The following is an 18102-nucleotide window of genomic DNA, read 5'->3' on the forward strand; positions in this document are numbered from 1 at the left end:
TTTTGTACAATTTAAACTTTAATAGAAGAATTTCAGTCCTTTAGAGAAATAAAGGCCACATTGGGTAACAATCCAAAAATAAACAGTTACCTACAAAAATAAACCTGCATCATCAATAATATAAATAGAATATAGCAAAGTCTTTTTCATTATAACATGTTAGTTGCATCCCGTCTCCTCCAAGCGGGGTGGGGGGGGGGGGGCGATCTTTGGCAAATAGATGCATAACTATCTAGTTTACAAATATCTATATAAATTGTTCATACATTTCCAAGTTCAACAGTACTGGCCTACGGTTCCATGAAAGCCACATAGTAGGCCTATTTCCATTAGAGTAGGTAATGGATGAATTATTGTATATTTATATGGGTTACCTTAGCAGTCATATTCCTACAGAAAAGCCAACCAGACAGCACCGCCCATAACATGATACAAATTGAAGATAAACCAACTTTCACAGTCTAACAAATCATACAGGAGCTTGTATAAATATCAAGTTTTAGAAACACCTAACGTCTTTCATAAAAGCCATTCGTATTACAATAAGGCAGGCCTAATTATGAAACATTATCTAGAATTAGAATAGTGGAAGATCGGCATCTGGTAAATAGAGAAAAGAAAAATCCCTGAATTGAAAGGTAAAGTGCCCAGAAGCTTCAGTAGACAGTAAACTGGTCCGATAGGAGCGCTGGAGATAGATATGAACTGGTCTGGTTCAAAGCCCTGATGCTGAGATGTGCAGACCTCTAACTAGCTAACACAGGGTCAGTGGTATCTGTCAATGTAACACTGCTTTGCAACACCATTTAGCAGGGCTTACAATGAAAATAATGGCATTAGGATCTAAAATATGATAAGATTATTTTACCATATCTAACTCCATTAACACAGTGATTAAACAAATTAAGTTCAGAGTGTGTAACCCCTTATAAACTCTAGCTATAACATTTTCCCTTCATTTTTACAAGGCCTCTAAGAGCTTGCACCAGGCAAAACCTAAAATAAATCTAAACATTTTAGAATATCTTCAGTTATAGAACAGAAAAAGCAACACCACATCATATCACCAACAGGCTTTAGATAAACAGTTTGATGCAGGTGAAGACAGAGAGGACAGTTACAGCATATATCCATAAGGTGGGGCTATATAACCACACCACTACTCTTCTATAGAGATAAACATGGCAAATAATGCAGTACAATCAGAAAAACGTCATATAGTACTGATAAACAACAAGGCTTTTAAACATGCCAATTCAACATATATTCTTGCATTTGGTCAGTGTGTTTTGATACGGTGCTGAGGGTTGATGGCCCAAAATGCACTCACTTGTTGCTCCGTCCATTGAAATGATTGTACTTTGCAAAAGATGGACAGTCTCGGTTCAAATGACCCCCCCCCCCCATGACTGCCAGAAGATAAATACAACCCTGGTAGAGATGTACATACAGTACTGAGAGAGACAGAAAGGGAGGCAAAATGCAAGTTCTAGCCTCTCTCTCCTAGTCTAGGAGACTGATGAACACATGGTCATGTGACTTCACCTCTAACGATTACGGACTAGTTTCTTTGGTCTGTTAGCACATCCATGCACAGAGCATGTCACATGCAGCTTTGCTTCAGGGTTCAGAGTTCCCACGCTGGTGCAATGGAAGGCTGATTTAAAGCATTTATCTTACCAGCCCTACAGCAGATTAGGACAGACATAGCCATGTTAAATGAATACCAGAGGAACAGGAACAATATAGCCATTGTCATTCGCTGCTATTCCTAAACATGTTATCTGTGGCCACAGGCCTGGCACTGGCTCCAACAGAGGTGGTTTAAACTCGGCCCTGAACTTTCTCGGCATCAACAATCTCTTAACACGGAACTCCAAAAACCCTTGTTTGTCACATCCATTTAATTTCTCAGGTTTTTCCTTAAACAGCTTTCTACATTTCTTCTCTTACCTCCTCTAAAACCATTAGTCAACTTCCTAAAATCTTTCCATTCTCACGGCATGTCCAGAGGTCAGCTCAAACTCCACTAACTGTCAGTCTGGTCACAAGCTGTAACACTCCCATTCTGACCTCTAAACCCCAAACAGCTTGTGACTCTCAGACTCTACACCAAATATTCTTCTCCTTTCAAGACCATCACAACCCTCAGTTTAAATACAATCACTCATCTTCTCTCAGTTACCTAAAATACAGAGTCACTTCCATAAACCAGTTTAGCCTTTGTTGCCAATGTGTTTTCTGTGCGCCCCTGTGAGAAATAAATGAGCTCACTAGGTCACTGTAGGAGTTGGATTGCTGCCACGCCTTCATAGAACACAATAAACCATTTCAGCAAAGAAACAGAACAAAGCGTCACCCACATAAATTAAAACGACAATATGTACAAACCAACGCATCCAATTAAATAGAAAGTACAAATAAATTGAATCAATTATTTTGGGGTTTGAATCATTCACGTTCAAAAAGGTAATTCTAAAATAATAAAAACACCTACAGAGAATGCACTAACCAGAAGGATGGGAAGAGAGTGAATAGAAGAGTGAACAGGGCACACAGGGTGTAGGCCTACTCAGTAAAGACATGGAGCTAGTCACTTGAGTGCTCCTGAATGAAGTCCAGGCTGACTGCAGTGGAACCACTGCCATCTGCTCCCCTCTTTTGTCCATCCAGTGTATTGCACACAGGGCCCACTGGTACAGTCTGGAGTCAATTCCAGCTGTGTGTCTCTCCAGTTTCTGAATCAGGTTGGACCAGTTTCCCCCTCAGTGTCCCTCAGACTGGCTTTTGGTTCCCATCCCTCTCTCCTCCAGGGGCAGTAGTTACCCCGGCGTCCCTGCTGCGCTCATGGCCTCCTGCAGTTTGAGTCTGTAGTTGTCGTAGCGACGAGTCACTGAACACACCCGCTCAGTCTCCTCCTTCTCCAGCATCCTCAGGAAGTTACTCAACTCTGGGATGGAGAACGCTTCCCACTGGAAGAGAGGAGTACGGTTAATACAGAGAGTGAGAGTGTGTGTTTAGTGTGTGGGATTTCCGTGTGCGTCTTACCATGACCTCGCCAGTCTGCTGTTCTCTCAGGACAAAGCCTAGTGTGTCGGTGTTGGGACCTGCTAGCAGACGCAGGAACAACGGATGCTCTCCCTCCGACAGCTTACACATGTACACTGCAGGAGGAAAAACACAAGCTAGAACATCAGTACCATAATATGCGGTGGTTATAAGGCATGATCATTGGACATTCTACAAAAGGGTTCAGTGTTGAGTCAGGGGAAGACGTGCTGTAAAAACACTGACTAATGAGAGCTTGGGAAACTGGGGATAGGGCAAAGTGGTGTGTGTGCATGGAAAACAACCCTGGATAAAAGTCTTGGCTCCATGCCAATGGGGTAAGAGCACACAAACAAATGCACACACACACGCGGGTAAATAACCACAGCAGCCCCGTCAGATCAGAGACAGAAGTCTTTCACGAGAGTCAGTCACCAGGCAGCCCTCAACCCCCCCGCATGCTCCTTATCCTAAGACACCAGCACATGTTCCCAGCCTGTCCCTCGACAGCGGAGGTTCCTACCTGCTAGGCCTAGCCAGCCTATACCTAACCCTATTAAAACCCAATTGGTGGAAGAGACCAGCTATGTAACAGATGGTGCAGTGGCGGTACAGTACTTTAACCGTCCATCTCAGCGGGACTGGGAGAGAACCGCATTCCATGCCACACCGGATTCTGACATCACCATGGTATTTCTTTCTGCAGGCAGGGGCTTTAAGCTCCCGCCACCAGAATGGGCCATACGTTACATAGACATGCAAACATTAACCCTTCCTCATACGTCACAGTAACAGATCTAGGGTCAGTTTTGACGGTACAAATCCTGACCATTACAAACTGAGTCTATCCCCCCCCCAGGCCTACTCCACCCAGGGGGTGCTGCTGTGTATCTGTCTGAGGGTATTTATCAGCTAGTGGAACTAAACTGTTTTTAATTGGACCACAGTAATGGCTCTGTCTAGACAGACCATCTCATTAACAGGCTCAGCCCTCCCCTCTTCATTTACCGAGGGGAAACCACCACGACGTCAGAGCTAGCATCTGAGCCACACAGTCCTAGTGGTCGGGGATAGCGTGTGTGCATTTCCCTTGACATAATGAAGAGCTGTCAGATTACACAACAGTGTGAGAAGAGATCAGACAGACCGTGACAGACTGCAGTCAGCACTGCTACTTGGCTGGAAGTCTGACCTATTCACAATCAAAACAATAACCTACCTGCACTCCTATTCCCGACCCCCACCCAGTCTTCAGTAAGAGGGGCTAATCTCCTGCTCTGTGGTATAGAGAGCAGGGACTGATCCATCTTTGCTCGTCTGCTGGGGGTCTCAAACCCGGGTTAAGGTCTAGGCTGAACCCCACCAGTGATCTGCCCTATCCATCGTATCTAGCAGAGCCGTAACACAGGAAGATCTGTAGTAACAGTAGGTGGGGGAGAGAAGACCAAGACACAGGCGCTACTATAACCTGTACTGAAACCAGTTGGGACCTTCTCTCCACAAGCTGGCGGGTTGGAGAGCAGCTGCTGCTGGACATGCTCTGTGTGTGTTCTGCCCTGCCGGGGTATTCCAGACACAGGGATGAAACAATGTGTGTGGGGACAGCCCTGTGGCATTCAGCAACATGAGGGCGAGGAGTCTAGAAAGTCACATCCTGACCCTATAGATAACGACACACTCGCACTCATGAATACACTCCACACACACCATGTTCAGACACCAGCCCAGTTCTGGCATGCATGCCATCCTGCCAGCTAACACAGTCTGGCATCTATGGCATGACAAACCAGCTAGTCTCTCCTCTAGCCAGAAAGACAGACACTTACCTTGCTCCTCCCTGCGGCAGCGTTTGTACAGGGCATACTTAGCAGGGTTGTCAGCTACGGTGAACTTGGTCAACAGGGCCTGGATCACCTGATAAATAAACGTTCACGATAAAGACTAGCATCAGCGTTCATATATAATTATAGCCATTTTCTACAAATCACTGCAAGCAGGTTGAACTTAACTGTGTGAGACCCACCTGTCGTATGGTGTTGTTGGAGCTGATGTGAAGAGTGTTAGTCGCCCCCTGGGGGAGGTAGAAGGCCTCCTCTCCTCCCCCACCTCCTCGTACAGTGATGGGTCTCCTCAGCTCCAACTGCACCTTGATGAACCCTGTATACACACCACTGGGGTTCTACAGGGAGAGAGAGACAGGTCAGGATACTTCAGGGCAACAGAAAATGTACACAAGCGAGCACGTTTAGGGGGGGTAACAAGTTAGCAGATGGAGCCCAGATTTGTGGGCCTCTCTCTAAGCCCATTACTTCACGTACCACCTGCGGATGGGACAGCACCGCGCGTGTGTGAGAGTAATTAAAGGCGATGAGCATAAACTCAAATCAGCTGACTGCCACAACTAAAGCGCACCCACACCGTTACGTTTCTTTAGAGAAAGAACAAAAGAGTTACTTGTGGTTGCGATCGATGGACAGATCGGGGAAACAAAGAGAGGAGAGAGAATAAAATGGGTGTGGGAGCAAAGAAAGACATTCTAAAGAAGACAGAAGTAGTCATTATGCCTGCCTGACTGCATGTTTTAGATGACAGACATGTCTGATAGCATGACATCAATCTGAATCAAAGAACAGTGGTTGAACGTTGACCCCTCAGAAGTCAATAAGTACAGTACCAGTCAAAAGTTTGGACATTCATTCCAGGGTTTCTTTATTTGTACTATTTTCTACATTGCAGTATAATAGTGTAGTCAGCAAAACTATTAAATAACACATATGGAATCATGTAATAACCAAAACAGTTAGACTGTCAAAGTAGCCATTTTTCCTTGATGACAGCTTTGCACACTCTTGGCATTCACTCAACCAGCTTCACCTGGAATTCCAACAGTCTTGAAGGAGTTCCAACATATGCTGAGCACTTGTTGGAAAAGCACCATTTCACTCTTCGGTCCAATTCATCCCAAACCATCTCAAATTGGGTTGAGGTCAGGTGATTATGGAGGCCAGGTTATCTGACGCAGCACTCCATCACTCTCCTTCTTGGTCAAATAGCCCTTACACAGCCTGGATGTTTGTTGGGTCATTGTCCTGTTGAAAAACAAATGATTGTTCCACTAAGCACAAACCCAGATGGGATGGCGTATTGCTGCAGAAAGCTGTGGTAGCCATTCTGGTTAAGTGTGCCTTGAATTCTAAATAAACCAGACAGTGTCACCAGCAAAGCACCCCCAGACCATCACACCTCCTCCTCCATGCTTCACGGTGGGAACCACACACGCAGAGATCATCCTTTCACCTCCTCTGAGTCTCTAAGACACAGCGGTTGGAACCAAAAATCTCAAATTTGGACTCAGACTAAAAGGACAAATTTCCACCGGTCTAATGTCCATTGCTTAAGTTTCTTGCCCCAAGCTAGTCTTCTTATTGGTGTCCTTTAGTGGTTTTGTTGCAACAATTCAACCATGAAGACCTGATTCACGCAGTCTCCTCTGAACAGTTGATGTTGAGATGTGTCGTCTTAAACTCCGTGAAGCATTTATTTGGAATGCAAATTTCTTAAGCTGGTAAGTCTAATGAACTTATCCACTGCAGCAGAGGTAACTCTGGGCCTTCCTTTCCTGTGGCAGTCCTCATAAGAGCCAGTTTCAAAATCATCAAGCGCTAGATGATTTTGAGACTTCACTTAATAACCTGTTAAGCCGACCCCCTACCTTTTCGAACATTGTTAAAAATCGCGCAACATTTCAGCGTCCTGCTACTCATGCCAGGAATATAGTATATTCATATCATTAGTATGTGTGCATAGAAAACTCTGACGTTTCTAAAACTGGTTAAATCACGGCTGTGACTATAACAGAGCCTGTGTTTCATCGAAAAGCGCAAGAAAAACTGATCACTGAAAAAAGTATCAATGCGCCACTTGCATGTATTGTTCATGGGAAACCAAATTACATAGGGCTGAGATTGCAAGTCCTACAGCTTCCACACTATGTCGCCATTCTTGTCAATTGCCTGGGCTTTGTTTCTTGGTCAAACGAGTAAGAGAGAGACCATTCCTTCCGGTCTCCGACAGGATGTTTTGGAGGAGAAATTTGAGACCATGAGTTCAAGATGTGGAGCTATTGAATACACATCGCCCCGTGATCAATTTGATAGATTATTAACGTTTGCTAATACCTAAAGTTGGATTACAAAAGTATTTCGAAGTGTTTTGTTAAAGTTTATTGTCGACTTTTTTAATTTAAAAAAATGACGTTGCGTTTTAAAACGCTGTTTTTTCCTGGATCACACTTTTCATAGATCGATATTTTAGGGTATATATGGACCGATTTAATCGAAAAAAAGACCCAATAGTTATGTTTATGGGACATATAGGAGTGCCAACAAAGAATCTCGTCAAAGGTAATGAATGTTTTATATTTTATTTCTGCGTTGTGTAGTGCCGGCTACGCAAATTCCTTTGTTTACGTCCCTTCTGGTATTTCGGCATGTTGCCTGCTATCAGATAATAGCTACTCATGCTTTCGCCGAAAAGCATTTTTACAAATCTGACTCGTTGGCTAGATTCACAACGAGTGTAGCTTGAATTGAGTACCCTGTATGTGAATTTTAATGAACGTTTGAGTTTTAACGAGTGCTATTAGCATTTGGTGTAGCGCATTTGCATTTATTGTTGGCAAGGTGGGACGCAAGTGCGTCGGGTTGCCTAGAGAGGTTAAAGAAACAGGACTGACTGAACTAATGGACTGTCGTTTCTCTTTGAGCTGTTCTTGCCATAATATGGACTAGTTCTTTTACCAAATAGGGCTTTCTTCTGTATACCAACCCTACCTTGTCACAAAACAACTGATCGGCTCAAAACACATTAAGACAGACATTCCAAAAACTTACTTTTAAACAAGGAACAACAGTTAATTGAAATGCATTCCAGGTGACTACCTTATGAAGCTGGTTGAAAAAATGCCAAGAGTGTGCAAAGCTGTCATCAAGGCAGGGGTGGCTATTTTGAAGAATTAACACTTTTTTGTTTACTAAACTCAGCAATAAAAGAAACGTCCCTTGTCACAACCCCGCTTTAAAATATAATTAGTAAAAATCCAAATAACTTCACAGATCTTCATAGTAAAGGGTTGAAACACTGTTTCCCATGCTTGTTCAATGAACCATAAACAATTACGCACCTGTGGAACTGTGGTTAAGACACTAACAGCTTACAGATGGTTGGCAGTTAAGGTCACAGTTATGAAAACTTAGGACACTAAAGAGGCCTTGTTACAGACTCTGAAAATCACCAAAAGAAAGATGCCCAGGTTCCCTGCTCATCTATGTGAACGTGCCTTAGGCATGCTGCAAGGAGGCATGAGGACTGCAATAAATTGCAATGTCCGTACTGCAAGATGCCTAAGACAGCGCTACAAGGAGACAGGATGGACAGCTGATTATTCTGCGCAGTGGCAGAACACTTGTAACACCTGCACAGGATCGGTACATCAAAACATCACACCTGCGGGACAGGTACAGGATGGGAACAACTGCCCAAGTTGCACCAGGAACGCACACTCTCCATCAGTGCTCAGATTCTCAGCCTATTGCGGGCAGAGGCCGGACTGAGGGCTTGTAGGCCTGTTGTAAGGCAGGTCCTCAGACATCACCGGCAACAATGCCAAACCCACCGTCGCTGGACCAAACAGGACTGGCAAAAAGTGCTCTTTTGACGAGTTGTGGTTGTGTCTCACCAGGGGTGATGGTCGGATTTGCGTTTATCATCGAAGGAATTAGCGTTACACAGAGGCCTGTACTCTGGAGCGGGATCGATTTGGGGGTGGAGGGTCAGTCATGGTCTGGGGGCGGTGTGTAACAGCATCATCGGACTGAGCTTGTTGTCATTGCAGGCAATCTCAACGCTGTGCGTTATAGGGAAGACATCCTCCTCCCTCATGTGGTACCCTTCCTGCAGGCTCATCCTGACCTAACCCTCCAGCATGACAATACCACCATTTCCCCCAGAAATATCCAGGAACTTGCCGGTGCCTTGGTGGAAAAGTGGGGTAATATCTCACAGCAAGAACTGGCAAATCTGGTGCAGTCCATGAAGAGATGCACTGCCGTTAATGGAGGTGGTGGCAACCCTAGATACAGACTTAATTTCGATTTTGACCCCCCCCCTTTGTTCAGGGACACATTATTCCATTTTGTTAGTCACATGTCTGTGGAACTTGCTCAGTTTACATCTCAGTTGTTGAATCTTATGTTCATACAAATATTTACACATGTTAAGTTTGCTGAAAATAAACAGTTGACAGTGAGACAACGTTTCTTTATTGCTGAGTTTACATGAATCCATATGTGTTATTTAATAGTTTTGATGTCTTCAATTGAGCTGAAAATAAAGAAAATGTCTTGAATGAGTCGGTGTCCAAACCTTTTACTGGTACTGTATGTTACAGTTATTCATCTGGGACAATTCTCTCAGGCAGGCCTGTTCCAGACAGCAAGTCTGGTGAACATGTGTTGTGTGCCACCATCATGCTCTCAGATTGATGAGCACTGAGCAGACAGAGCTGGTCCTCTTCTACATAACAGGGTGGGTCAGGACAACTCAAGAGCTTCTGTTCAATCCCACTAATCATTGGTAAAGGAAGGAGTTGTGGTGGAAGCATGCAGTGAGCAAACGTGAGTGTCACGTCTCGTGGATCAGGAGGGGATAGATGACAAAACATGAGTGCAGAATGAGCCTCTACGGTTCAGCTCAGCTCTGAAGGCTGGCCGACCCACGCACGCACGCCAGAGATAACCATCAGAGCCGGACAGTCATTCAAGTTAGTTTAGGGATGAGGGGTCAAAGTGGGTAGCTAGGTCACATGGGATGATAAACTGAGGTAGCCTAGTGTCTGATACAGGAGTTGGGTTAAGGGTTAGTGGACGGGGTCAGGGATTAGAGGTCACTTGCCAGGGTCATTTTGAGGTGGTCCTTGGAGGAGTTGTTGTACAGCTCGACCTTCTGTCTGATCTCCTCTCTGCTGAGATGAGTCCGTAACTCCCTTTCCTGTGCCACATCCTGATTGACAGAAACAGAGTTAAGTGGTGTTATTACATGTTATTTGGCCTGAAGACATTTGCTATCTGTATCAGCTGATCTTACCAAAGAGCATAAGCACACACACGCGCACACCCAGCCCTGGGCCTGCCACAGAGTGTTTTCATGAAGGTCAGTTGGAGGCCCTAGATCAGGGATATGCAACTGGCAGCCTGCAGGCCAGATTATTACTTTATACAAGCCCTTTGATCAATTCTTAACATTAATTAAAGATCTGCAAAAATATCTACACCAATTGACTTCAGCATTAAAATGACAAGCACTATGGTGGTGGTCTGTAGTGTGGTTTCTAGCGCCTACGTGGCCAGTTCATTCTTTTTTCTTCATATGAAGTTGGCTCTAGCGTTTTAACGGTTTAAGCTACAAAATATTATGACCCTATTACCGAAAGCTACGACTGAGGAACACCTAAGTGCCTTCTATTTCCTTCTCTGATATTGACAAGGACTTGTTAAATGGGAGTTATGACAAAAAAAATCCCTAATGAATGAGGGAAATTAATTCAAAACTGCACTGGAATTTGGCATTACCTGATTTGACATACTGCACACTGTGTTATTTGAGATACTTCGTTCCAGATGATTTTAAATTTACTTAATTTACTTTTAGAACCTCTTAATATTTGTTTTTTGGGTTGAACCGACTCACGTTGGTTGAGCGCCAGTCACTTCTTTCCTAATTACTTCTAGCAACATTTCATTTTCAGAAAAGTATTTTAATGGCGGTTGTGCATTTGATTTTTTTTAATACTGTTCTTCCAATGAATAATCATGTAGAAAATGTCCGCTGCCCCCCGCAATTAACATAAAAAAAAACTATATCTGGGCCTCCGTTAAACAATACATACACTGAACAAAAACAAAATGCAACATGTAAAGTGTTGGTTTCATGAGCTGAAATAAAAGATCCCAGAAATGTTATTTTGCTCAAATTTTGCGCACAAATTGGTTTTACATCCCTGTTAGTGAGCATTTCTCCTTTGCCAAGATAACCCATCCACCTGACAGGTGTGGCATGCCAAGAAGCTGATTAAACAGCATAATCATTGCACAGGTGCACCTTGTGCTGGGGACAATAAAAGACCACTCTATAATGTGAAGTTGTCACACAACAGTGCCACAGATGTCTCAATTTGAGGGAGCGTACAATTGGCATGCTGACTGCAGGAATGGCCACCAGAGCAGATGCCAGAGTATTTGATGTTGATTTTGCGCACACACACAGATGACTCATCCCACCATAGGACAGAAGTGTGCCAGGCCCAACCCAGGGAGAGAGGTCATAGTCATGTTATGAATGTGCTCCCCAGATCCAGAGAGATGAGTCATACCACTGAAGGCTGTGACTTTCACACACATGTACACATACGTTTTAACTCCTAGAAAGCAGAAGGATCTGACTTCCGAGTTTGTCGATAATGAGAACTGAATTTTAGTTATTTCTTAATGGATAGCTTCCTCTCCATATCACCCTGGATCAAGCAGTCACGTCATCCTCAGTGTGTGTGCCTGCCTGACGGTCCAAAGTCCACACAGCGCTGTGTGTTCTTACATGGGCATAGAGCTTTGCTCTCTAAGGCTCCTAGCTACTAAAAACAAACCTAAACCACACTCAGTATCCTGGCAAGACCTAGCAGGCACTGGACACCTTATAAGGCCACACTGCACGAGAGACCAGGGTGCCAACGTGCACACACACACAGAAGAGTCCACCTTAGGCAATAACATTGATAGTGGAGTGGTATGGTTCTAATAGCCTAGTATTTACATCAGGGAGACAGGGCTGACTGGGGCCATATTCCTGACCTACTAGAGTTTTCTTTAATGTCAACATCAAGGCAATAAAAGGCATGCTCTGATGGACTTTTTTTACTGCCTACCACAGAGGAAAACAGGCTCATAAAATAACAGTAGAGAGCTCCTTACTGTTACGGTTAGCAATGGATGTGGTCTAATGCTGGGGTTTATACTCTTGCTGCAGCCAGATGTCTTCACTGCCAGGGGATTGGGCTGGGTGGCACTGTGGAGAACTGGAGGTCAATTCCACCTAGCCCATGGTGTAACCCAGTAGGTTCATGAGACTATGGGTTGCAGTGTATGAGCCAAAACAGGTGCCATTGACCTGTTGCTTGGTTGAGCCCAGTGACTCACTACAGGAATACTAGGTCAACGGCACTGTTTGCACTACACAGACATGACAGCATATCAAGGCCTCTTGATATGCATAGGAGAAAGTGGCTCTGCACTAATAAATAAAGACCTTAAAACAGTACGTCAGATTCAGTCTTACTGAAAGTATGCATATAAAAATCTGATACTGCCAGAACTGTTGGAGCCTACGACTGGACGTAGTGGTACTTAAATCGTCAGAAGTAGACCAGGTCACACGGAACGAGCCAAGACGACCGACAATCGTTTACGACGACTTGCCCGCGACTTCACAATTGTCAGGTATGGCAAAATCATGGCATAAGATGACAAAAAAAACAACAACCTTACAATCTGGGGGATTTAGCCTCTAAATCCACCATGTATTTATACACACACTGCAGTCACGGCAGATAGAGCTAGTCATCCCTGAAGTACTTTACCGGGTCGTACAGGTCACAGCTGATTAAAGTGGCTCACAGTAAGACCAAGGGGATTATGGGTAGCCACAGGGAAAGAGGTTGGTGCTGGTTATGACAACACTTGCTAGCCGCTATTGCATGGGCCATGACCACTCAGGGGTTGTGTGATAGAGTTGGTTGATTGGCCTGATCGTCATCACGACCAGCTCTATAGGATTACCTCTGTTTCAAACAGAACCTCACAGAGGTCATGATCAACTACAACAGATGGCTCAGTGCCAAGCCAGTTCATGACTGTGGTCATGAACAAACGTACATTGGTATATCCGAGGCAGAGTATGCAAAAGGGAGTGTATTTGAGTACATACAGACAGGAGGAGCACCAGTGAGCCGGAGCGTGAGACAAAAGGCAAAACAAATGTCCTGATGAGGTAATGCTCCCCACAAAACAGCCTTCTCCCTCGCACACAGTGTTTGTTTAAGCCACGGGCCACTACACTGCAGCCGGCGAGGAGGAGAGCAGAAACACAGCAGAACAGTTTTAGGACTGTACCTTTTCAACCTGTCGCTTTTAACCTCTCCACCCTACACTGTCACCCCTACACTCCCTTCACTGTAGTTACTGCAGCATCAAGGTTAATGAATGTCAGTCGGATTAGACTCTGTTAAAGTAACGACAAGCCTATACTCTCCCTCTGTACCATGATTGAAGTAAGCAGTTAGGCAACTTTTCCTGGGGCAAGCAGGGTTAGCTGGGGTGGCAGAGGTATAAGGAGGGAGGAGAGGGGGGTTGTTTTTTAGGGTGAAGAGTCAGTTGGCCGAGCAATATGGGATAGTTGTGGGCCAGCGTGCAGTAAAGTGGCTGTGGGGTTGAGTGCTTCGAGTAAGCCTTAGTAGTTACAAGTTCAGTGCCAGGTTAAGTAGAGGGGTGCAGGTATCGCTTAACGTGTGTGAGGTAGAGGTCGACCGATGATTTTTCAACGCAGATAACGATTGGAGGACCAAAAAAAAAGCCAAAACCGATTAACCAGACGTTTTTTTTAAAAAATATATAAAAATACAATTTGGGAATGCGCTTGTTAAATCAAACGTTCGGCAAAGTAGACTGATTCAATGATAAATGAAGAGGCACCGCATTGATTATTTGCAAAGCAGGACAAGCTAGTAAAACTAGTCATATCAACCATGTGTTTTTAACCTGTTGCGACTCTAGGGGCAGTATTTTCATTTTTGGAAAAAAAACGTTCCCGTTTCAAACGGGATATTTTGTCAAGACAAGATGCTAGAATATGCATGTAATTGACAGCTGTGGATAAAAAATACTAACGTTTCCAAAACTGTAAAGATATTGTCTGTGAGTATAACAGAACTGATGTTGCAGGCGAAAGCCTGAGAAAAATCCAATCCAGAAGTGCCCCATATTTTGAAAGCGCTGTGTTCCAATGAGTCCCTATTGAGCTGTGAATGTCCTATCAACGAGCTTACGCTTTCTACAGCATTGTGACGTAGTTTTACGCATTTATGTTAAACAATAGCCGTAGGCGGCTACATTGCATAAGTGGTCACATGATGGCTCCCAGGGTGACACTCGCGTAAAATACAGAGGTAGCCATTACTCCAATCACGACGGATACATTATCTAATAGATATGAGAAAAACACCTTGAGGATTGATTCTAAACAACGTTTGCCATGTTTCTGTCGATATTATGGAGCTAATTTGGAATATTTTTTGGCGTTGTCGTGACCACAATTTCCGGGCGATTTCTCAGCCAAACGTGAAGAACAAACAGAGCCATTTCGCCGACAAAAATAATCTTTTGGGAAAAAATGAACTTTGGTTATCTACCTGGGAGTCTCGTGAGTGAAAACATCCGAAGTTCATCAAAGGTAAACGATTTAATTTGATTGCTTTTCTGATTTTCGTGACAAGGTTGCCTGCTGCTAGCAGGGCTTAATGCTATGCTAGGCTATCAATAAACTTACACAAATGCTTGTCTAGCTTTGGCTGTAAAGCATATTTTGAAAATCTGAGATGACAGGGTGATTAAAAAAAGGCCAAGCTGTGTTTCAATATATTTCATTTGTGTTTTTCATGAATAGGAATATTTCCATTGCGTTATGCTAATTTGTTTCAGGCGATGATTACGCATGCGGGTTTGGGAGTCACAAGTTATCTTATAAAAAAACAATCTTAACATAAGTTAAGTGTAATGCTAGGAAGCAATTTACCTTCGAGCTTTGCTGCACTCACGTAACAGGTGGTCAGTCAGCCTGCCACGCAGTCTCCTCATGGAGTGCAATGTAATCGGCTTCCAAAAACGCCAATTACTGATGGTTATGAAAACTTGAAACCTGCCATGCTGATTAATCGGTCGACCTCTAGTGTGAGGTGTAATGTGTTTGGTGTGTTCAAAGGAGAGAGAATAGGCTGTGCTTTGCATCAGTCGCAGTCAGTCAAACAAACCGGTTCCTCGGCTGACTAATATAGATTACACACAACTGATATTATCCGTTTACAGAGCCAGACAGCCATGCTTCTCAAGCAGAAAATAAAACAAGCTAAAACAAAGCTGGAAATAGACTAAACACCCCTGACAACCTACATCTGGATGTGTGGGCATAGATATTGTTCTAGATAAAGATTCAGTTCGACCATGTGTTATGGTAGTTTGTGAATCCATGACCAGTCTCACTCAGTGCTATAGTGATGAAGCAACTATCCGCCCCTCTGTGTGGGACTTCCTCTTCAGCTTAGAGGGGAAATCCACAGCAGCCACACCTTTCCTCCGCATAACAGACATGCACATTCCTCAACTAATGCAGGTTCTGTAGACATAAACCAAGCACTGAATACACCGCATCCAGTGAAAAGCCACTTGGAGATTCTATACTACCACTATACCACAGTCAATTCCCTGACACCACACTACAAACTGCACAGTACTCATTTTGACCTGGAGGGATTCCAGCTGCTATTTACTGACCTGAGTCTGACCCAGTACTGCATGCACAAACACACAGAATAACATGAGAAAGACTAAACCACTCCATTGACTGCAGCAGGAGTGATCCATCCCTTAGCGTCCCACTGGACAGAATAGAGGTGAATTCCTGCTCAGTGGGCTCAGAGTTAGAGAGTCCATTCTGCCTACTGTGGTGTCAATGGACACGCATAACTGAAAGTGGTTTTACTGAGGATGAGTAAGGAGGTCAAGACTGAAACCCTCTGCTGAACACACACAAAACAAAAATACTAAGCTGGACAAACTCTGGACTGAACAAAGAAAAAGAGGAATGGAAACCACCCCGGTAGAACTGCTGACTCTCCCCGCAGGCCCCTGGCCTGGAACGCACACACTGCTGATAGAGATCTCCACAGACCCCCTATCTAGCGGAGGTATGAAAACACTGGAAAATCTGAATCTTGGGGAGTTGGGATGTGCCTGTTTCTCTGTGCTCATGTGTAGTCTACTGCAATAGTCTACTGCTCCACACCAAGTCTGAAACATATGAGAGAGAGGGGTCTGGGGTTGTGAAGGGGGCTAAGAAAAAAGTGTGAGTTCCATATCTGGATTTTTATGGGAAGATATATCATATATTGTTTTGACGACGTGGCAAAACTATTTCTGCGCTAGTTGGCTGTCATGCAAATCAATCCCAGAACAGCAGGAAAAAAGGACCTTGTGAGGATGCTGGAAGAAAACAGGTACAAAAGTATCCATAGTCAAATGAGTCCTATATCGACATAGCCTGAAAAACCGCTTAGCAAGGAAAAAGCCACTGATCCAAAACCGCTATAAAAAAGCCAGACTACAGTTTGCAACTGCACATGGGGACAAATATCATACTTTTTGGAGAAATGTCCTCTGGTCTGATGGGCATTATGTCCAAACAGTTCTATCGTTATGTTTGGAGGGAAAAGGGGAGGCTTGCAAAGCCAAAGAACACAATCCCAACTATGAAGCACGGGGGTGGCAGCATCATGTTGTGAGGGTGCTTTGCTGCAGGAGGGACTGGTGCACTTCACAAAAGAGTTGGCTTCATGAGGTGGGAAAATGTGGATATATTGAAGCAACATCAAGAAATCAGTCCGGAAGTTAAAATTTGGTCACAAATGGGTCTTCCAAATGGACAATGACCCCAAGCATACTTCCAAAGTTGTGGCAAAATGGCTTCAGGAACACAAATTGGAGTGGCCATCACCCTGACCTCAATCCTATAGACAATTTGTGGGTAGAACTGAAAAAGCGTGTGCAAGCAAGGAGGCCTACAAACCTGACTCAGTTACACCAGGAGGAATGGGCCAAAATTCACCCAACACATTGTGGGAAGCTTGTGGAAGGCTACCCAAAACATTTGACCCAAGTTAAACAATTTAAAGGCAATGCTACCAAATACTAATTGAGTGCATGAAAAATTCTGACCCACTGGGAAGTTGAAAGAAAATCTGAAATAAATCATTACTATTATTCTGACATTTCACATTCTTAAAATAAAGTTGTGATCCTAACTGACTGAAGACAGGGATTTTTTTACTAGGATTAAATGTCAGGAATTGTGAAAAACTGAGTTTAAATGTATTTGGCTAAGGTGCATGTAAACTTCCGACTTCAACTGAATACAAAATACAAATGGTATTGAGAGAAATAGTCGATGGGTCATAATTCCTACTACAACCTAAAACTTCTTAACTGGGAATATTTGTCTTCGCTATTCTACAATGTAAAAATGAGAGGTCGAACGATTATGATTTTTCGATACCGCTTATTGGAGGACCAAAAAAGGCTGATACCGATTAAAATTGGTCGATTATTTATTTTATTTTATCTATATCTACCAGGAGACAGGCCAGTACCCCAGGAGACGTTGGGGGAGGCCATAGGAGGGCAACAACCCAGCAGCAGGACCGCTACCTCCGCCTTTGTGCAAGGAGCAGCACTGCCAGAGCCCTGCAAAATTACCTCCAGCAGGCCACAAATGTGCATGTGTCTTCTCAAACGGTCAGAAACAGACTCCATGAGGGTGGTATGAGGGCCCGATGTCCACAGATGGGGGTTGTGCGTACAGCCCAACACCGTGAAGGACGTTTGGCATTTGCCAGAGAACACCAAGATTGGCAAATTCGCCACTGGCGCCCTGTGCTCTTCACAGATGAAAGCAGGTTCACACTGAGCACGTGACAGACGTGACAGAGTCTGGAGACGCCGTGGAGAGCGTTCTGCTGCCTGCAACATCCTCCAGCATGACAGGTTTGGCGGTGGGTCAGTCATGGTGTGGGGTGTCATTTCTTTGGGGGGGGCCGCACAGCCCTCCATGTGCTCGCCAGAGGTAACCTGAATGCCATTAGGTACGGTGCGGTTGGGCCCTGGGTTCCTCCTAACGCAA

General features: G+C 44.3%; 1 protein-coding gene across 1 annotated transcript in view; it reads right to left on the minus strand.

Moving 5' to 3' along the window:
* Positions 1-18102, minus strand: part of LOC135514762 (ras association domain-containing protein 5-like) — a 59561-nt gene continuing 41459 nt past the window's right edge. Inside the window, exons 3-7 of the mRNA XM_064938330.1 lie at positions 10000-10107; positions 5072-5227; positions 4875-4962; positions 3049-3164; positions 1-2972 (exon numbers count right to left, since the gene is read on the minus strand). Coding sequence (XP_064794402.1) covers positions 2823-2972; positions 3049-3164; positions 4875-4962; positions 5072-5227; positions 10000-10107 — 618 coding nt within the window. The 3' untranslated portion in view covers positions 1-2822. The remainder of the gene's footprint in view (positions 2973-3048; positions 3165-4874; positions 4963-5071; positions 5228-9999; positions 10108-18102) is intronic.

This window comes from Oncorhynchus masou, chromosome 26 (genome assembly GCF_036934945.1).
Source record: "Oncorhynchus masou masou isolate Uvic2021 chromosome 26, UVic_Omas_1.1, whole genome shotgun sequence".
NCBI lineage: Eukaryota > Metazoa > Chordata > Actinopteri > Salmoniformes > Salmonidae > Oncorhynchus > Oncorhynchus masou.